We start from the raw sequence: 20,560 nt of genomic DNA on the forward strand, positions 1-20,560 counted from the left end.
GGAATCACCATTCCTGGCAGAAAAAAGGATCATTGTTTTTCTGGAATCTACAGCAGTTTCCATTCTCTGTAAGTTCAGTACTGTCTAGTTTTCCTCCATTACAATGTCACGTCACTTAAAATTTTTTTTAGTTTTATTGAGATAGTTGACATATAACATAGTTTAAGGTATAAAACGTAATGATTTGATATATGCACATACTTGCAAAATGGTTACTACAGTAAGTTTAGTTACCATCTATCACTTCACATAGTTTTTAAAAATGTTTTTCCTTGTGATGAGAACTTTTAAGTAACTTTCAAATATGTAATAATACAGTATTATTAACTGTCATCACTATGCTGACATTACATTCCTAGGACTTATTTTTCTTATAACTGGAAGTCTATACCATTTACTCACCTCCATCCATTTCACCCACTCTCCACACCCCAACTCTGGCAACCCCCAGTCTGTTCGCTGTATCAATGGATTTAGTCTGTTTAGATTCTAATACATGAGATCATATAGTATTTGTCTTCCTTTCAGATTTGTTTCACTTAACATAATGCCCTCAAGGCCACTCCACTTTCATATAGCATTAACTGAAGACACAGCACCCACAAGACCCAAACACACTGGATGTGTCAGAGCAACTCCTATCAAGGGGCGTGAGTTCTCCAGTCTAAACATCCACGGAACCCTTTTTTCCATCACTTCTCACTGAATATTCATGTTTCTAGCTACTTCTCACTCAAAGGAACTCTTCACCAAGTTTTAAACTGAGAAAATTGTATTTACAGTCAGCAAAGAATTTATATTATGTCATTTTAATTTGGTCATTCTTTCTTATGTCATATTTCTTGTATGTTATAATTTAGTTCTGTATGTCTTTCCCTACAAAAACTGAACACATTGGAAATTTTTTATAATAAAACATTTACAAGTGTGTTAATGCTAAACTCTAACATGCAGCCTGATCATTCAGAGAAGCCAGTCTTTAAACCCCTACCAAGCATTTTAGACAGGCTTCACTGATATATAAGGACTTTTACTTAGGATATCTGCTCTGGTAGCTAGATAATAGATTGTAACACTGTGAAACACCACCAGCCATGTTTTGTATTTAGCACTATTGTTCAAGTTCGTACACTTTTAAGATAATCAAACTCTCTTAGAGTACACATAAATGAGTAAGGCTTAACTTCCTTTTCTACAATCAGTATGTTTTAAATGCTTCAAAGCAATTAATAGGTCTAAAATTTTTCTGTCAGATATTGTAAGAGAGTAAGGTTTAAAAACAAATTCTGGGTGCTTGTTCCTGGGTATGTAAAGCAAATTTTTAGTTTAATTTCACCTTAAGTCAAAAGGAAAACAATTTGATTCAGCTGTTTAAACTTTTTAGATTTGTCTGCTTAAGAATTGTAAAAAGGATAAATTGTAAAGAAAATTATGCATGCATACATGTGCATGCACACACGCAGAGTATATAAAAACCAATGTAATTTTGAGAAAGTGCCCACATTTTTTTTTAGTCTTTTGGATGAATTGTATTTGGTTTCAGGTACGTTTAAAACCTTGAAAATTACTTTTGTAACAGTGCATTCTTTGTCACATGAAATTGGGCATTTAAATACCTTTTTTAATGCTAAAATATAAAAATGCTGTAAATGCTTACTTTTTCAATTTTAAAAAAACTATTACAGAATAGTCATATTAATAATACTGGTTCATAATAGCACAGTGAATTTTCTTTTGAAGAATATGGATTACAGGCATTTAGAATTTACCATTTCATATTGGAACAAATAATTTCAATAAAGTCTATAAAATATACTGTAGACTTAGACTGTTTAGAAAATCCCTTTAATTCCTATGTTCTAAAGTTCACTCCTTACATACCTTTTAAGAACAAGTTTATTAATTTCCCTGAGTTATTCCGAAACTGTCAATACTTGACCATTTATACCCATAAAGTAGTAAGTTCATATGGTTCGGTCTCATACCATCAGTACTCAGTCTGGTCTGTCCATAACATCAAATTGAGTTTTGTTTTGTTTTTTTTTTTAAACTGAGTTGACAAATAGAGAGGCCTATGATACAGTGCGTTCTGGGCCTGAGGGGAGCCAATCCTGCTATTAGAGATTATTTATAAGGTAAAGTAAAGATACTGCTTATCAGTCCACCTAAGTCCACCAACCAAAAGAGAAAATCAGTGAAACGTGTAATGGATTTGAGGAAACTTTTAGGGATAAATATCAAATCATTCAACTTTGAAACTTAAGGAATAAAGAAATTTCTCTTGAATCTTTAGTACTGGCTGGCTTTCCAAGAATGGCTGTTGGGCTTACGTTCACATGTGGGAAGCCTTGATGCCTGTCCCCTTTGGTGAGTCAGAGGCTTGGGTGCTTCAGTTGTCAAATAACTTCAGCTCCTCCTCTGAGTGGCCGTGGAGACAGGAGCTGTAGCCGTGGGGAGAGTGCCTTCTTGCTCAGCCAATGGCACCTCACTCCTTTAGGTACCAAATATTAAGCTTTCCAGCATGTCTGCAAGGGTTGGTGGCCTCTAGGCTCAGCCCAGCTTTAGCCCCAGCCTGTTGCTAAAGTAGCAGAGACTCAAGGCCACCTCTATAAAGAATAGCCAACCTAACCTATAGATCTAATGTGATCCCCATCAAATTAACACATTTCATTTTTCACAGAACTAAGACAAATAATCCTAATATTTATATAGAACTATAAAAGACCCAGAACTGTCAAAGCAGTCTTGAGGGAAAAGAACAAAGCAGGAGGAATAACCCTCCCAGACTTGAGGTAAAACTACAAGGCTATAGTGACCAAAACAGTGTGGTCCTGGCACAAAAACAGACATCCTAGTATATACAGGATGGATGAACAACAAGGTCCTACTATATGTAACACAGGGGACTATATCCTCTGACAAACCATAATGGAAAAGTATGAAAAAGCATATTTATGTGTGTATAATTGAGTCACTTTGCTGTACCAGAGAAATTAGAATAACACTGTAAATCAACTATACTTCAATAAAATTGTAAAGAATAGTCAACCTTTTGACTGAACTGTGATAGTACCTCTCAGCATTTTAGATGAGTCTCTAAATGGCCTTTCTGGAGCTGGTGCTAATTATGGCTGTGTTTACTACATGAAATTACACTTTAAATATATAAAAGGGAGGGAATTATAATGTATATCCAGGTTTTCTGCATGGTAAGTGGGCCATTTTTCTTTGACATTTTCTATTTAACAATAAGACTCTAAAAAAAACCGAACATATCTAATTTTTCACTTCTCAGAAGTAGAGGAATATAAACATTAAATCATGAAAGATTCACAATGGTCAAGTCCAAACCCCACCAAGTTGAGCAAACTGACTTCAGAGAAGTTAACTTGCCCAAGGTAACATCATTGGTTTGTACAGTCAACAAAAAAAACTTTTATGTACTTATTATGTTCTAGCTACTGCACTAGTCAAAAAGCTAGAAGTCAAATCTAGTATTTTGTTTCCCAGTGCTCTTTTTTTCCTCTAAACTTCTGGTGACCATTTCTCTCCGGTATTTTGAATATCTTTCTCCCTAAGGTCAGTAATAGACCTGCTCAGCAGTGTGATGGCTGTGCAGATAAGTTCCTGATCCTTGTCTCAAAAATGTTTTTTTTTTAACTTGAGAAGAAAAAGTTTTGGATAGAAGTCTTAAGTTCCAACTTAGCTTCCACATCTGTAATATGAGAACAACAGCAGCAGCCCTTTGAGTTGTTCTGAGGGTTAGAACTGGTAAGGCCCATACAGCACGTAACTAAAAGCATTGAGTCTCCAGTGAGCTCTCTCGTGCTAAGCCTGCTCTGACAAAAAAACCCCAAGACACAGCGCAAACTGTTACCAAAATGGTCTCACCTGGCAACAATGGATTTTCTAAAGTCACACACTTGCTTCCAAACATTTTAAAACCACAACTAGGATTATGCAAAAGGAACTCAGTTCCTCACTTCAGTCCCAAGTCATTTTATCATTGTTTTAAAGCAAGCAGCTGAAAACCATATTTATAGTGAGTACACGTTTCATGCTTCAGTCATCCTCTTCCTCTTCACCCCCTGCTTTCTTTCTGGAGGGTTCATCTGAACACATAATAAGAGAGAAGGTATAAAATTCAATACTGAATGTTTCTGGAAATTCTGTCTAAAGTAGTTCTGAGCTGATGGAGGAGCCAGCCCTTCAAGTTAGAACTCGACCCCCCAGCAAATGACCTTGTCCACAGACACTGTCTCTACAGGTCAGGCAAGGGGAGCTGGACTTCCAGCGGTCAGGGCCAAGGGACATGTCACTCTATTCTGGTGTGGATTCTCCTCATTACTACTTGAAATATGTTCCTCTGCTTCCTCAGTACTTCACTTTCTCTATCTAAAATTCACTATTTTAAAGCCTGTTGATTTTTTTAAAGGACTGCTTGTGTTTTATGTGCTTTTTTCAGTATGGTTTCCGAGTTTTAAATAGATTTTTTCTCATGAAAAATGAGTGCTTCTTTTACATAGTAAGAGCCATTTCTGTTACTGAGATGTTTCCTCTGACCTGTAACTCAAGACTCATAGTGGAGTGTGTTATGTGTTCAGAAAACACTGGATAAATGAATATGGTACAATGGCAACAACAGAGTGATTCACTTGTGTAATTAAGACTTAAAATTTCTTGTGATCTTTAAGTGGAAAAGGAAATAAAGTAGATAATTTTAATAACATGGGAATGAAATAACCCTGCACTATTATTATGCTCATGGTGATCGTGAGAGGCCCCTTGATCCATTATTTCACTGAACTACTTCTAGTTCTCTAGTTGGCCCCTGGTGTCTCAGCCACATGTCTTTTCTCATAGGCCTTTCTGTCCACTGGCACACCCACCCTAACACTTCCTTCAACACCCAACGAGACGGTGACTATTCTGGGCTGCCTCCCACTGCACACAGGTGTCAGGCGTTCCTCTGGGCCACGCCTAGGCTTGTTACTGCATTCACCTCACTGAGTTGTAGGGAGGTGTGTAGACACCTGTCTGTGCTCCTGGGCTGTGAGCTCCTCATGCCGGGAGTCGGCTTGTGGCTACAGAGCAAACCCCTTCCGATTGAATAAATTTGGTTTTACCTCATCAGTGGTGAGTTTCTTTGCTGTCAGTGATCTTTGAGCCCCATCTTCATCTGGTCCCTCATCACTCTCTGGAGAACAGATTCTGGCCTCTTCCTCTGAAAGCAAATTAGGGGACTTTAGATATGGGACTAACCTTCAAAGATGAAGACCCATTTATTCCTGAAAAAATTTTTTTTTACTGTTGAATGTTGTTACTTACACTGTACATTTCCCTTTGTTGAGACGCCAAGCTTTTTAAGTTTTCATGGAGGGATACATACAGCTTTCAAACATGCTTAAATGACTTATATTGGAGAAGTTTTTTTTCCCCTCAGAGAGACTGATCACTTTTAAATACCCAAAGGGCTGCACACATACATTTTTTAAAACTACAAAGTTTAACACTGGGTCCTTACCTATACAATCAGGCAAACTGCCTATTACATATTTTTTACCATAAGGACATAAATTATTTAGTTGATTTTCTTAATTATGGGGGTGCCTTATTTTCCCAGCCAACTTTTCATGTGAGAAAGTGGTCCTAACAAAAACAGAAGAAAAGGCCTTTTATTGTCCTCAGTGAATAACAGCAGGACAGACACCCAGTGGTCACCAGAGCATAAGTGGCCCCATGGCCCTGAGGTGATAGAAGTGCGACCTCCTCACCAGACTCACCTCCGCGTTCCCCTTGGTCGTGGTTTTTGACGGCCTCACCCTCCTTGTCACTGTCGGGGTCCTGGTAGGGGGCACTTGGCCTCCCCTGGTTCTGCAGACGGATTGTCTCCTGGTGAGCAGAAGCCCTCAAACGTGCTTCTTCTTTCTGTAAAGATTTTAAAAAAACGAATTCACTTAGTGCCGGCTTGAAACTAAAGAACATGCAAATGCCTTGCCCGGGATAACACCAGCTCCTATGTCCTCAGGGTGAGTTCTCTCCATTTCACGTCTCTGCTACCACACACGGTCATCGTCGTGTTCCGTTCTCAGGCGTGAAGACACCACAGGGTGAAGAAGCAGAAGGCTCCCTCACACCAGCCGCCCCATCGCAACTGGCATGGGCACGGCCTTGGGAGCTGCAGCGTCCCCTCTGCTGCCAGGAACAGTCCAGAGGGCACGACCAGCCTGAGGAACCTCGTCCATGCCCAGCGGATGCCTGAGGGAGGCAGGTTCTCTTCACCTGATTTGCCCAGGCTCCACCAAACTACCATGGCGCCCAGATATTCCTGCCTGGGGCCCTCAACCCAGGGCACTCCCCACAGCTGCTGATGGCAGGATGAAGGGGGTGCTGGTGGGGAGGGTCCCTGAGTCCCAAAGTAGAGCCCTTGTTCCCTTCCATCCACCTGGCTTCCACATGTTGGGTTCCATGGGTAGAGCCAGTGTTGACTGAGTCAGGAATGTCCTTTTATTTTTTAGGACTGTCCTTCTGACCTTCCTACATCACCTCCCCTCTGGCTAACACAGTTTAATGGTATGTGTCAAAGGTTACGTTTTTTTAAAAACTGTCAGTTTCCCTCTGGGAAACTGAGAGCTCATAGATTGGAGAGAGAACACCTGAGTGTCTGGATTGCTGTGTCTCACCACTGACCCATTGACTATGACCATTTCTATGGTTAACCACACACTTGGAAGCTTAAGCTGGCTCCCTGATAACTACAAGAAATAAAATGACTGTAACAATTAAGATGATTTAATATTCTGAAAAGCACAGCTCTTAATGCCCCCCAAACAATCCTAGGATAAAGCTCAGCCAACATACCTTAATCAACCCTACACGCTGGCATTCAGGATCAGGACCCGCCACTGGTAAGATTCTAATCGTCTGCAACCTTGAGCATCTGCTAGCAAGTGGCAGGGTCACCTTTTTATGTGTGGCATAGTCCGTAGCATGAGGTCTGCAGGAAACAGACAAAAATGACTCACTGTTTACTAAGAACATTTGCAGGCAATCACACCAACAGCAAACAGCAGCGGACAGTAACATCAGCACCCGCAGCCCTTTCCTCTGGCTCATGCACACACCAAGAGCATGCTTGCAATCAGCCAGCTTCCCAGGTGAAAGTCCCTGAAGAGAAGGGACATGCTGACCAGCAGAGTGGCACAGACAGTTCAGGCCTCTTACCAGGTGTACTGATCAATGTGAGTTAATAACTGGTCTTCTGGTTTAGACAGCAGCCTTGTGTTGGTTTCCAAGAAATGAACTGGCTCCCTGAGAGACAGGAACTTGTTGCAAAGGTGAAAAATGGCATTGGAGCCAGACCATGGGCCTTGGGGAGCTGCACCTCAACATCACGTCGGTCAGGCTCTTTGCACATTCAGCCTCTAACCTGTTGCTCAAACTGCCAAGCAGCAATAGCTCATTATGAATAGTTACCTGAAGGTGAGTTTGGACTTAAAGACGGCTTGTCCCTGCAGACCAGTGTCTTCCCTGATGAATAGGTGGTTGTGATTGGCCTGCATTGGGGCCTTGTAGACATCAAACACCTCGTTGCCTAAATGTAGGGACAGGCTGGAAACAGAAATAGTTATTAGGATGGATAGTTACCAAATCCTATAGCTTCCATTCTGTCATGTTGTTTTGCCACTAAGTTGTGTTTGACTCTTTGCAACCCCATGGACTGTAGCCTGCCAGTCTCCTTTGTCCATGGGATTCTCCAGGCAAGAATACTGGAGTGGGTTGCCATTCCCTTCTAAAGGGGATCTTCCCAACCCAGGGATCAAACCTGCATCTCCTGCATTGGCAGGTGGGTTCTTTATCATGACCTACCAGGGAAGTCTCCTCTACCCTGTTAGCAATTCTTAAAATGCTGTGGAACTGCAGGATCCTGTCCCATACTGAAGATTTAAGACAGACAAAAGATACTAAAAACAACTAACCTACCTCCTTTCAAAGTAAAAGTGGTAAAATCCATTTTCCTTTCAACTTGAAATCTAATTGTTTTATCATTTCCCAATCTCTACAACTTCATTAGCAAAACAAATCGTTTTTTCAAACATACCAATCTATAATGTCTAATGGTCACATATGGGCGCTGACATTAGGTTTTCATCTCAATAAGGTAGATACTGTGAATTTGATTACTTCTTGGGTCTATGTCTAGAGTCTCCCAGCACAGCACTGTGACCTCAACCCTGTTTATTTCTCCCAGGTTTCCCAGATAATACCAGGAGCCTCAGTTCAGTTCAGTCACTCAGTCGTGTCCAATTTTGCGACCCCATGGACTGCAGCACGCCACACCTCCCTGTCCATCACCAGCTCCTGGAACTTATTCACACTCATGCCCATTGAGTCGGTGATGCCATCCAACCATCTCATCCTCTGTCGTCCCCTTCTCCTCCCACCTTCAGTCTTTCCCAACATCAGGGTCTTTTCAAATAAGTCAGTTCTTCGCATCAGGTGGCTAAAGTATTGGAGGTTCAGCTTCAGCATCAATCCTTCCAATGAATATTCAGGACTGATTCCCTTTAGGGTGGACTGGTTGGATCTCCTTGCTATCCAAGGGACTCTCAAGAGTCTTCTCCAACACCACAGTTCAAAAGCATCAATTCTTTGGCACTTAGTTTTCTTTATAGTTCAACTCTCACATCCATATATGACTACTGGAAAAAGCAAAGGTTTGACTAGACGGATCTTTGTTGGCAAAGTAATATCTCTGCTTTTTAATATGCGGTCTAAGAGGCCTAGAGGCTTCCCTGGTGGCTCAGAGGTTAAAGAGTCTGCCTCCAATGTGGGAGACCCGGGTTCAATCCCCGGGTCGGGAAGATCCCCTGGAGAAGGAAACGGTAACCCACTCCAGTATTCTTGCCTGGAGAATCCCATGGACGGAGAAGCCTGGTAGGCTACAGTCCATGGGGTCGCAAAGAGTTGGACACGACTGAGCGACGGAACGGAACGGAAGAGGCCTAGATTTTGTTAATTCTGTAATGAAATAAAGATCCCCAAATATGGTCCTGCACAGAAAACTTCATTCATCCCAGGCCTCCCTCTGGGTGTTTCCATACTCCTCAGGTCTGTGCTCACCTTCCATCCGACCACTTGACTATCCGAGCATTGCTTTCTTTAATTTTATTTCCATCTTTATCCCGGTGCATCCTCCATCGTATAGTATTTTCTATCTGATTTAAAACACAAAAGTATACAAAACCAGTTGGTAAAGAACCTGCCTGCTGTGCAGGAGACCTGGATTCGATGCTTGGGTCGGGAAGATACCCTGGAGAAGGGTGTGGCAACCCACTCCAGTATTCTTGCCTGGAGAATCCCATGGACAGAGGAGCCTGGTGGGTTACAGTTCATGGGATCACAAAGAGACATGATTGATCAACTAACACTTTCACATACAAAACCAGTGTTACTGACTGCATGTTCTTTTCTTCTCAAGTGATTTATAATCACATGCCAAGAATTGGTGGTGAGAACATAAGTTCACTGAAAAATAGATGATTAGGCAACACGGAAGCCCTCCTACTACAGATACCTAGAGACACTAGTTAAACTCACCAGACGTTCTGTTTTAATCTTTTCTGAGCTTCACCTCATGGCAGTGGAAGCAAAAACTTAGGGCCCATATGAGGTAGGAGGTTATAACTGAGATTTCTATTGCAGCCCGACTTGAAGGGTTAGGAACCCAGTGAAAGGACTAAAGAAGGGCCCAGTAGGAAAGAAAGCTCTGAGCATTAATTTTTTTAAAAATGTAATTAAGTAATAGTAAATTAAAACCTGAGACTTTTGCTTTACTCTACCCATATGGTGAGGAACTCCAAATTACAAAAGGAGGATAAGAATGGTTCCTGCCACTGCTACCACCATGGCCTCTGGCAGACGCTCATTCCATACGCAGTTAAAGACAATGCCATTCCTATGAGAGCAATGGTAGGGTTTTGCTTTCCGGGTCTTCTCAAGGGGGACCCCCTAATGACAAGACCTTTTCTCTGTGCATAAGCTGAATTTCCTTAAAGAGTCTGAGATATTTTTACTATAGGAAGCAGCTCAGATCTATCCATGATAAAAATTGGAGGGGCAGTTCTGTACATCTAGCTATATTATTATTTATCCTGAAGGAAGTAACTAACAATTTTCAAGAATTCTTATCTTGACTGCTGTCAAAAAATTACAACTGCCAAAGAAAGGTTAGAAAAGCGATAATTCTACAATTTTTAAAAAAGGATATGTACCTTCTCTCCTAAAAATATTCTGAAAAGACATTTAATTCCTCATTCTAAACAGGTATTTATTGATCAAAAAATAAACATAAAGATCATTTGTAAGTTCATCTCAAACTGTTATCCCTGTGTTTTATTTTATAAAAAGCTTAAAAAAAAAAAAAGGAATAAAGTATGGAATGGTACCTTTAATTTTAACCTGGTTCTCTCTTCTTCATCAAGCATTTTCTTATTTTCAAATTCATCTTCATAATACTGAGGCTCAAAAGGCCTAAAAATTGTTTTTTAATGTTGTATTAGCCATCTTTAGTATGAATATAATACTATAAAATAAGTCTTTAGAACATGTACCAATATGTTAAAAAAAATCACAGTAGACAAATAACTTCAAGTAAAACTTCAAAGTATGCAAATTACTGTTTTTTCTTAAAATTTTATTTAATTTTTTTTTTTGCCTGAAAAAAATCCAAATGTGACTAATAATTCAAAAATTTTAAATTGTTTTCTTGTTTGGTGAAATAGTCTTCTAAAGTATAGGTGACACATGATCTACCTTTTCATATTTTTTAAGAAAGGTGTTTAATTGCACAAGAGCTTGCACTTGTGAACCATCATGATAACCATCCACACTATTTTGTTTTCAAATATCATCTTTTCTAGATTCACAATGGCTTTTGCATTGAACTTTTGTGATTTTTCCAGCAAACTTTCTCACCTTCGTTTTCCAATTTTTCAGCTTTATGAAAATAAAAAACATCTTCATCAGATATGATATCTGCTCATTGATAAGAAAGTGCCAAAATGCTAAAAGAATTAGCAGTAAAGCTTTCTCACACCAGTAAATTCATCATTTTCTACCATGCTGCTGCTGCTAAATCGCTTCAGTCGTGTCCGACTCTGTGCGACCCCATAGACGGCAGCCCACCAGGCTCCCCCGTCCTTGGGATTCTCCAGGCAAGAACACTGGAGTGGGTTGCCATTGCCTTCTCCATTTTCTACCATAGCACACCCTAAATTTATTTTTTCAGAATTACATGAAAAATCTCCCACCTTTGTGATTAGCCAACGCATGACAAACAACATTTACAGTCCACATACTTTTACTCAATATCTTGCAGGAAAAATAAAACTTTAAATCAGTCCTCTTACTTGGATTCTATGCTGAGAAATTTGGGTAGTTTAACAAAGTACAATTCATTTCCTAAATCAGAGTTGATGTTAGGAATTTCTACTTCTATTTTGGCTTCAGAAATTGGCTCTTCCTCCTGCTGGTTCTGAGGCACTCCACATCCATCCTAAAAAAGGAATCAGAATGTGAGAGCTTGAGGTGACATTAGAAATGCTCTAGCTGTCCTTCCGCAACAGGCAGATGCAGGTTTGACAGGAAATAAATTTAGAAACCACTTTAGAGATAAAGTAGTCAGCAGCCCCTCCAGCCTCATCTCAAAATTTCATCCTCTTTCTATCCTACTCCCCAAAAACCACCATGCAAAACCAGACCTGTCAGCTTGCATTACCAGAAAAAAATGTTGACATACTTAGTTTTCATAAGATATTTAGCAACACAAGTGTGATATTATACAACCCTTCAATACTAAGTAAAATCAGAGAAAAATGTCAAATAATACACACTTCTCGGCACAAGTTTGAGTAAGAAAACCTTTTGAATCAAAGGTTTTCAAATTATGAGTCCTCATAGTCTAGCCCCTAAAGTTTGGCATCAAATTCATCCTGAGCAATTCCTTCTATGCCCTTTAATATCCAGAAATTCCCAACATAGCTAAGAAAGTCACCTATTCATCAGATGTTCCAGACTCTCTCTATATGAGAGAGTCAGGCCCATCAGTCTCTGAAACTTTTTTCTTAGCTTTGAACAGTGGGCTCAGCTGAGATTTGTACTTACTGTAACAGGCTGTCTTTGAATGGGTGGTTGATTATCCCCATCACTGTCTGAAGAAATGTCATGTATGTCTCCAAACAGATCCATTGTCCCACTATAATCTTCAGTGTTGGGAAAGAATGCATAGTATTAATTTCTCTTGACTGAAGTTCTTCACATAGTTCTCGGCCTATCATTTCACTGTATTTCCAAGATTCATAAACCAAATCTCTAGCCATCCTAAAACTGGCTGGCTCCCTCAGCCTGGGCCTCAGAAGCCTAACAAGCAAGAGTGACTACAGAGAAGGAAAATGGCAGTTAGTTGGTGGAAGTCAAGTTGCTGTGATGGCCAGCTTTCGAGGTGGGGCCCAGGGATTCCTGCCTCTGGTATTCTTGCCCTTGTGCAGTCCCCTCCAACAGGCATCATGGTTGGTTTATGTGATCAACAGAATACAGCTTCACTTCCGAGGCTCAGCATGACATCAGGGCCTTTCTGCCTCACTCCTTCTCCCTTGGGTCACTTGCTCCAGAGGAAGCCAGCTACCACAGTGTGAAGACACATAAACCGCCATGGAGAGGCTCATGTGAGAAACAGCCCCCCGCCCAAGCACCACGAGAGCAAGCCATCCTGGAAACAGATCCTTCAGCCTGAGGTAACATCCTGACGCAATCCTGGATGAGCCAACATCCTGACTAAAGCCTTGTGAGAGACCCTGGGCCAGGGCGACACCACTCCTGACCCTTAGGACTGTGAGATATATGAAATGTTTGTTATTTTAAGCTGGCCTTCTCAGGGAATGTAGCTGGGGAAGGTGAGGGGTGGTGTGCAGGTCATACAAGACATGTCTACTTCGACATGTCTCCCTGTTTTTGGATTCCCTCTGCACAATGCCAGGGAAGCTTTGGTATCTCAACTTCATTAAATGTAGGCCACCACTGGGTGTTTTTTGTTAACCAATCAAGTACAGAGCCATGTCCAGAATATATGATAAGTGCACCCATATCACTAAATTCGGCCCAAGGTAGTCAAGTGTTTTTCCTTCATCTCACATTCTTAGAATCCACTTTCCCACATATTCCCCAGGCTTTTGCCCATATATATTAGCAAAACCTTGCAATTGTTTTGATGTATAAGCTATTTCTTCTTCAGTTGAAGTTTACACTTTCTTTGCCAGTGTATAAGATCCTAGTGATGTATCTATTGGTAAAAATTGGGTAAGACAGCACTCAGCTGAGTGGTTCTTGAGGAGAATGAAAACTGACCCAAGTGATGTTATTACAGGATTTTCAAGCAAGAAGACTAGTTTCACAACCTAGAATGGGAGAAAATATTTGCAAATGATATGACCAATAAAAGGTTAATATCCAAAATATATAAACAGGTCATCCAACTCAATATTTAAAAAATCTGATTAATGGGCAGAAGACATTCAGTTCAGTTCAGTTCAGTTGCTCAGTCGTGTCCAACTCTCCGCGACCCCATGAATCACAGCAAGCCAGGCCTCCCTGTCCATCACCAACTCCCGGAGTTCACTCAAACTCATGCCCACAGAGTCGGTGATGCCATCCAGCCATCTCATTCTTAGTAGACATTTTTGCAAAGAAGACATAGAGATGTTCAATGGGCACATGAAAAGATGCTCAACATTGCTAATCATTTAAAGAAATAGAAATCAAAACCACAGTAAGATATCACCTCACTGAATAGCTACCATCAAAAAGTCTATAGATAGCAAGTATCAGTGAGAATGTGGAGAAAAAGAGACCTTTGTATGCTGTTGTGGGGAATGTAAACTGGTGCAGTCACTATGAAAAATAGTATGGCGGTTGCTCAAAAAACTAAAAGTGGGGCATCCCTGGTGGCTCAGTGGTGATGAATCTGCCTGCCAATGCAGGAGACATGGTTTCAATTCCTGATCCAGGAAGATGCTACAGGCTGCAGAGCAACCAAGCCCATGTGCCACAAATACTGAGCCTGTGCTCTGGAGCCCACAAGTTGCAACTACTGAGCCCACACACCCTAGAGCCCGTGCTGTACAAGAAGAGAAGCTACCACACTGAGAAGCCCATGCACCACAATGGAGAGCAGCCCCTACTCACCTCAACTAGAGAAAAAAGCCCACATGGCAATGAAGACCCAGCACAGCCAAAAATAAGTAATTTTTTAAAAAAACTAAAAATAAAACTACCATCTTGTAATTTTACTCCTTGGTTTATATCTGAAAAAAACAGAAACTCTAATTTAAAAAGATACATGTACCTCAATGTTCATAGCAGCAATATTTACAATAGCCAAGATATCAAAGCAACCAGTCCATCAACAGATAAATGGATTTTAAAAAAAAGATATGGTGTGAATATATATAATGAAATATTACTCAGCCATTAAAAAGGAATGAAATTCTGTCACTTGCAACAACATTGATGGACCTAGAGGGTACTATGCTTATTAGTGAAATAAGTCAGATAATGACAGATACAGTATGTTATCACTTATATGTGGAATCTGAAAAATAAACCAGTGACTATAACAAAACAGACTCACAGATACAGAAAACAAACTAGTGGTTACCAGTGGGAGAGGGAAGCCGGGAGGGACATAATAGGTGTAGGGAATTAAGAGGTACAAACTACTATGTATAAAATAATAGATTACAAGGATACAGTGTACAGCACACAAAACATAGCCAATATTTCATAACTTTAAATGGAGTATAATCTATAAAAAATATTCGAATCACTATTTTTGTACACCTGAAACTAAATCAACTATGTATATTAAAAAAAAAAAACTATTAATAGTTTCCTCAGACCTAGGGAGGCAAACTACTTCTCACAGGCAGTTTTTCCACTTTGTCTGAATCCAAACAGGTATTCCCATCCTGTGACAAATCATAATGAATAAGAATATAAAAAAGAACATATACGTATAACTGAAATACTTTGCCATACAAAAGAAATTAACACTGTAAATCAATTCTTCAGTTAAAAAAAAAAGCCAACCTAAGCTTGGAAACTTTCTCTAAGTGCTCCGGGGCACGCAGAGGTATGCATCCCATCCCATTCCAGTCCTTAGTCATCAGGACTCCCTACCATGTGTAGCAGCCACTTGCGCCCTCAACCACAGGGGATAATCGGATTCATCATGATGCCAAGGTATCACCATTTCCCTTTGGTGAGGAACTCAGACCTGCATTCAAACCCAAACCAACCTGTGCACCTCATCTTCGAGGATTTGCTTCCTGGACTACCACTCAGGTCCAAGTTGGGCCACAGAAAACATACCAGTTGTTTACACAGATACATTTTAGTATTTTTTAAAAATCACAATTAGGTTGTTGATTTTGGTTATAAGAAATACAAAGAGAATTCCTAAGGGATGACAAAAGTAGCAAATTCAGAGAGCCACTTCCAACCCTAGAGATAAGGGAACAAAGGGAAAATGGAGGATTATTCCTAAAACTTAAAAACTTATAACAGAGTCCCTTGGAGCTGAAACTCATACCTGAGGAAGAGAAGTGTCCAGCTGGTACTGATGTCTCTCAGGAGTACAATGAAGTTGGCTCTTCAAGTCTTCGTAAAACTGCAAACTGGACTGAGCAGCTGTGGGAATAAACTGCCTCAGCTGAAGTGAACAAGTCCTGGTTGGCTCCCTTCAACAGGAAGCCCCCACAAAGTTCTATAAGCAAACAGGAAGGAGCAATCTATTCTTTGTTATCCAGGCTCCCAGTCTTCTCCAGCGCCCCCTAACAGGGGGCAGCTGGCAAAGCAGACATGTGCTTGCAGAGGCTTGACCCTTCACCGCCAAACTCTGCATAGAAGGGGCAGGTGTGGAAATGAGAGACTCCAAGAGCTCAGTCACTGTCACATAGTGTCTACTAGTAAAAAAACAGTAACTATGTTGTCCTAGAAAGGACAGAGTCAAAAATGAAGGCTCTCAAGGGCCAGACATCAGTTTCAACTTGATAAGCCAACAGCAAAGGGGCTACAGGTTTGTGAGTTAGGAAAGTGACACAAAGGTGAGTTAGGGCCTTCTTCTCTTTCAGTGTCACTTCTCTATAACCAGGCTTCAGGGAGAGCCTCTCACAGATAGCCACCATTCCTGGATTGTATTAACAGCCCTAGTCCATAATGGAAAGATTAGTCTGTGTAGAAGAGCACTGTAGAAAATACAAATATGTGTCTTACAGATTTAAAATATATCTGCTAACTCAGCCATTTCTACTATCAAGGGGAGTCAAATTTCCCTCCCTCTGAATATGGACTCACATTAGTGATTCACTGCCAATGAACAGAATGTGGTAGATTCTGATGTGACTTTCAGTGCTAGCCATAAAAGGTACTCTCAAGAAAAGGTGAAACAGCTCTCTTGAGGTGCTCACTGTTGAAGCCTATCACCATCTGTGAGAAAGCAGGGCCATGCCTAGGATACAACAAATGAGACACTCACTACAAGGGGTGCCAAAATCTCAGTGATCAAGATAAATAATATTGCAATAAATTTTAAACCACAAAAATCCCATTGAACAAAACATCAAAATTTTATATAGAGATGATCCATGGATTTCTGTACTTGTACAACTCCCATCACTTGCCTTACCCTAATCCCAGACCTGCTAGATCATCTTTATGTGAATTTTTGACATTTTGTCCATCATATTTTTGCATTAATTTTAATTTTTAAAAATGCTGTATCACAGTATTATTTAACTTGATTACTGTAGTGGGCTGAATAGGGACCCTTCCAAATTCATATCCAACCAGAACCTCAGAATGTAATTTTATTTAGCAATAGGATATTTGCAGATATAATTATTAAGATGAGTGGACACAGGACTAGGGCTGACCCTAAACCTACCAATGCATGTCCTTAAAGGAGAGTGGGATCTGGCAACACAGAGCAGACACACAGCAAAACAAGCCATGTGAAGATAGAGGGGAGATCAGAATTACGCTGCTACAAGCCAAGGAACACTGGAAGCCTCCAGAAGCTAAGACAACGCAGGGGAGGAGTCTTCCCTAGAGCCTTCAGAGGGCGCAGGGCTCTGCTGACACCTTGATTTAGGACTTTAGGCTTCAGAACTATGAGAGGATATGTTTCTATGGTTTGAAGTCTCCCAGTTTGTGGTACTTTGTTATAGCAGCCCTAGCAAACGAATACAATTATGGAAGCTTTCTGTGCCAATTTTTAAAAACTCTGCACCCCAGAAAAACGCCTGACTTGCTTCACTGGGCCTTGGCCAGGTTCTTTGTAGGGCCTGGGAGGAATGCCCTAAAACCTAAGATTTAGTATAAAGCATGAACAAAATCAACCTGCTACGGAAGAAGTCCATTTCTTGAACAGAGACTTGTTTTCTTAAATTTTTTATTACAATTAAAATTAGTCAAAAGCAAATTGATTTCTTTCGATCAAAATAACTCATGTTTACATCATATTTATAAAACAAACTGTACAGTAAAATATATAAGTTTTCACATTTTGTGCTTCAATCATCATCTTCTTCCTCTTCATCACTGATCACATACTTCTTGTGCTTTTTGTTCACTTTATCATCATCTTCTGCTTTTCTTTTTCCAGAAGGCTCACCCTCCTAAACAGATAAAAATCTTTAAAGTCTAAAAGTTCACAGAGAATATTTCTAGAAAGGTTTATCAAAAGTAGCTCTGAGCCGAATAACCCTTGGAAAATCCAAAATAACATAACTGTTTTAATAAGAATGTTTACCAGCTGTAAAACCAGTGGTTTAGGTCGTGGTAGTTTCCAAATCTACAAGTACTAGAGGTGTTCAAAATGACTCCAGAGTAATTACAAAACTAATCCTAAAACCCAACTTCAGGACCACAAGGGTGAAGTGATAAGCAGTCGTGACCCAGTCTCACAGAGGGAAGAAGCTGTTGTACATGGAGAAGGGCTGCAGGAAAGTGGAAACGGGCTTTGTCCTGGGAAGGGCTAGCACTCTCCCAAAGAGGTTAGCCTATTAACCACTTGTCCTGCTGAATATTTTACTTAAACTCTTTTTCTCCACTTCCTCAGACTCCAACTCTTCACTATGTAAAAAAAATTTTAAAGACTGTCAATTTTAAAAAATAATTTCTTGTTTTGGATGTACTAAAAACTCATAAAGATTTAAAAAAAAAAATATTTGAAGGAGTTCCCTGGTGGTCCTGTTTAGGAGCCCGCCTGGCAATGCGGGGAACGTGGGTTCGGTCCCTGATCTGGGAACTAAGATGCCACATACCACAAAGCAACTAAACCGGCTTGCCACAACTAGCAAGCCTGTGTGCCGCAATGAAAGATCCCATATGATGCAACAAAAATCTGACGCAGCCAAGTATGTTTTTTTTTTAATTTTTAAACAATTTTTGAAGAAATTAAAGGCCTTCATACACAAGTTTCCAAAGCTTAAAAATCATGCTGCACAGTGTTCTAACAAGAAACAAAAACTCAGGAAGTTAAAACAATTTTTACAGATAGAATTCAAACAGATCAACACTGAATAATATCAAATATTGATTAAAATGAAATGATACTAAATATGATACTCCAGAATTACCTTAATGAAACTCTTCAACAAAAATAAGGTGAACAGTTTAAGGCTGAAGCTGGGGAAGGCCAGGTCTCTTACTACCCTGTCCAAAGGACTGCTTCTAGATGTAGCATCCAAGCAGGCATGGCCATTTTTTCTGATGGTCCCCATGCCTGGCCTCTGAGAAGCATGATCGTACCTCATACTTGTTTCCTGCCTTATTATCCCAAATGCATCCCCACAGATCTGAAGTCATATAATTCAAACAGGACAGTTATGAATCCACAGGAAGAGATCCAGAGGTCCCCCTGCACTTACTTCCCAGCAGGAGGCAGTAAAGTTACCCCAACAGCAAGCCTGGAAGATGGATCCTGCCCCCAGGCTCTGACTAGCCTCCTGTCTCCTTCCCGGCCTCGGGCAAACCCAGACACTTCTCTCCCAACCCCACATGGGCAAAAGCAAGGAGAACACTGAATACTACCACTATTTTTCATTTATTTTCAGCTGATGAATCTTATCTTAAACACTTTACATGGAAGTCTGTGGCAACCTTGCCCAAGTAAATTTCAGTGTGTATGATCTCTTCAGCTCTAAAAATTTTTAATGGGTTTGGATGAATAAAAACACAGCTTTCTAAAAGGTGGGAGCAACTGTCCTGAAGGGTCTTAGATAATGCCCATAAGCTGGGAGGGCAGGAGCCAGGTCAAAGCTCTCCCAAAGAGGTCTAACCAGCACTAGTTCTAATCCTCTATCTGGGGTAAGATGCGCCAGAATTCAGCTCCGAAAACCCTTCCAGGACTGACTGCCCTGGTCAGAGAAGCTACAAGAGAAGCACAGTGAAGTCCAGCAAAGGCATGCAGGCCTGCTACTCTCAGGATTTAGAAAGTTAGTGGCACCCTTCAGGAGATCTCATTTTGAGAAATTAGGAGTGTGGGATTCTGCCTCAAACTGAGCTGGAATAAACCCCTGTGCCATGTAAATACAACACATGACAAAAATACATTAGATGAACACAAAGCTCCCTAATATAGTCATGAATGAGTTTCTGCATGCTAAGTCGCTTCAGTCATGTCTGGCTCTCTGCAACCCTATGGACTGTAGCCTGCCAGACTCCTTTGTCCATGGGATTCTCCAGGCAAGAATACCAGAGTAGGTTGCCGTGCCCTCCTCCAGGGGATCTTCCCGACCCAAGGATCGAACCCAAGCCTTTTACGTCTTCTGAACTGGCAGGTGGGTTCTTTACCACTAGCACCACCTGGGAAGCATCATAGTCATGAATGCAGGTCCCTAAAGACAAAGGAACAGGCAACCCACAATTATACAGGAACTGTCTTCGTTTACTTAACCCAAAATATACCGAAGAATATATACCAATTAAGGTATCTTAAAGTACAAGAAACCAACAACTAGAGAGCCCAGGCTTCCAGGGAAACATACTCTGAACCTCGACCTTGGGAAAGCCTCACACTGGAGGGGAAGCTGGAGCTACAGTTGTTCCAAGTTGCTGACGGCTCCAGAAAAACAGGGGCCTCTAACAGAAAAGGCAAAGCTGCCAAGGGGGGCATGGAGGTTCTATGAGGCAGAGCTGGGGGAGGAGAGAGACACAGAGGAAGCAGACCCCCAGCACCACATTCGAGGCAGTCTCAGCAGGTCGCCTCTTTCACTCAAGAAAGCTGAGGCCTAAACATGCCACCCCTTCTTCCCATTGTCTGCATGTTCCTTTCCACGGGGATCTTTCCCTTTTCCACAGTTTCTTCTACTACTACCAACCTTTCACTTTGGTAGTAATTTAGGTTTTCTAAAATTTTCTCTGCTTACAAAAATAAGGGAGGATAAAAAGCTCTGTTTTTCTTTTTTGAAACTTAGTCGCTATTGGGGAAGGGTAATGAACA

The 20,560-nt window shown here is 40.8% G+C and overlaps 3 protein-coding genes across 6 annotated transcripts in view; 1 reads left to right on the forward strand and 2 right to left on the reverse strand.

The window, feature by feature from the left end:
- The window catches only part of TMOD3 (tropomodulin 3), a 96,556-nt gene extending 90,443 nt beyond the window's left edge, over window positions 1-6,113 (forward strand). For 2 of the 4 annotated variants that reach the window (XM_055437377.2, XM_088839609.1), the window contains one exon: window positions 2-4,729. In XM_055437377.2, coding sequence (XP_055293352.1) covers window positions 2-119 — 118 coding nt within the window. In that variant the 3' untranslated portion in view covers window positions 120-4,729. Of the gene's footprint in view, window position 1; window positions 4,730-6,028 lie in introns of those variants that run through there. The other 2 variants (XM_055437378.2, XM_088839608.1) reach the window with 2 other exon arrangements.
- On the reverse strand, window positions 4,056-12,261 carry LOC129563550 (RNA polymerase-associated protein LEO1-like). The gene is made up of 10 exons (XM_088839611.1): window positions 12,166-12,261; window positions 11,412-11,557; window positions 10,449-10,533; window positions 9,124-9,218; window positions 7,477-7,611; window positions 6,862-6,997; window positions 5,784-5,928; window positions 5,127-5,224; window positions 4,898-4,900; window positions 4,056-4,112 (listed from the first exon to the last, which is right to left on the reverse strand). The coding sequence occupies exons 1-10, from the start codon at window positions 12,247-12,249 to the stop codon at window positions 4,056-4,058; spliced, it is 984 nt and encodes a 327-aa protein (XP_088695737.1). The 5' UTR covers window positions 12,250-12,261.
- A 5,208-nt stretch (window positions 12,262-17,469) lies between these two features.
- Window positions 17,470-20,560, reverse strand: part of LEO1 (LEO1 component of Paf1/RNA polymerase II complex) — a 34,662-nt gene continuing 31,571 nt past the window's right edge. The window contains exon 12 of the mRNA XM_055436492.2: window positions 17,470-17,732. Within this exon, the coding sequence (XP_055292467.1) occupies window positions 17,628-17,732 (105 nt within the window). The 3' untranslated portion in view covers window positions 17,470-17,627. The remainder of the gene's footprint in view (window positions 17,733-20,560) is intronic.

Source organism: Moschus berezovskii, chromosome 9 (assembly GCF_049115385.1).
Source record: "Moschus berezovskii isolate FMDL1 chromosome 9, NW_MosBer_1.0, whole genome shotgun sequence".
Lineage (NCBI taxonomy): Eukaryota > Metazoa > Chordata > Mammalia > Artiodactyla > Moschidae > Moschus > Moschus berezovskii.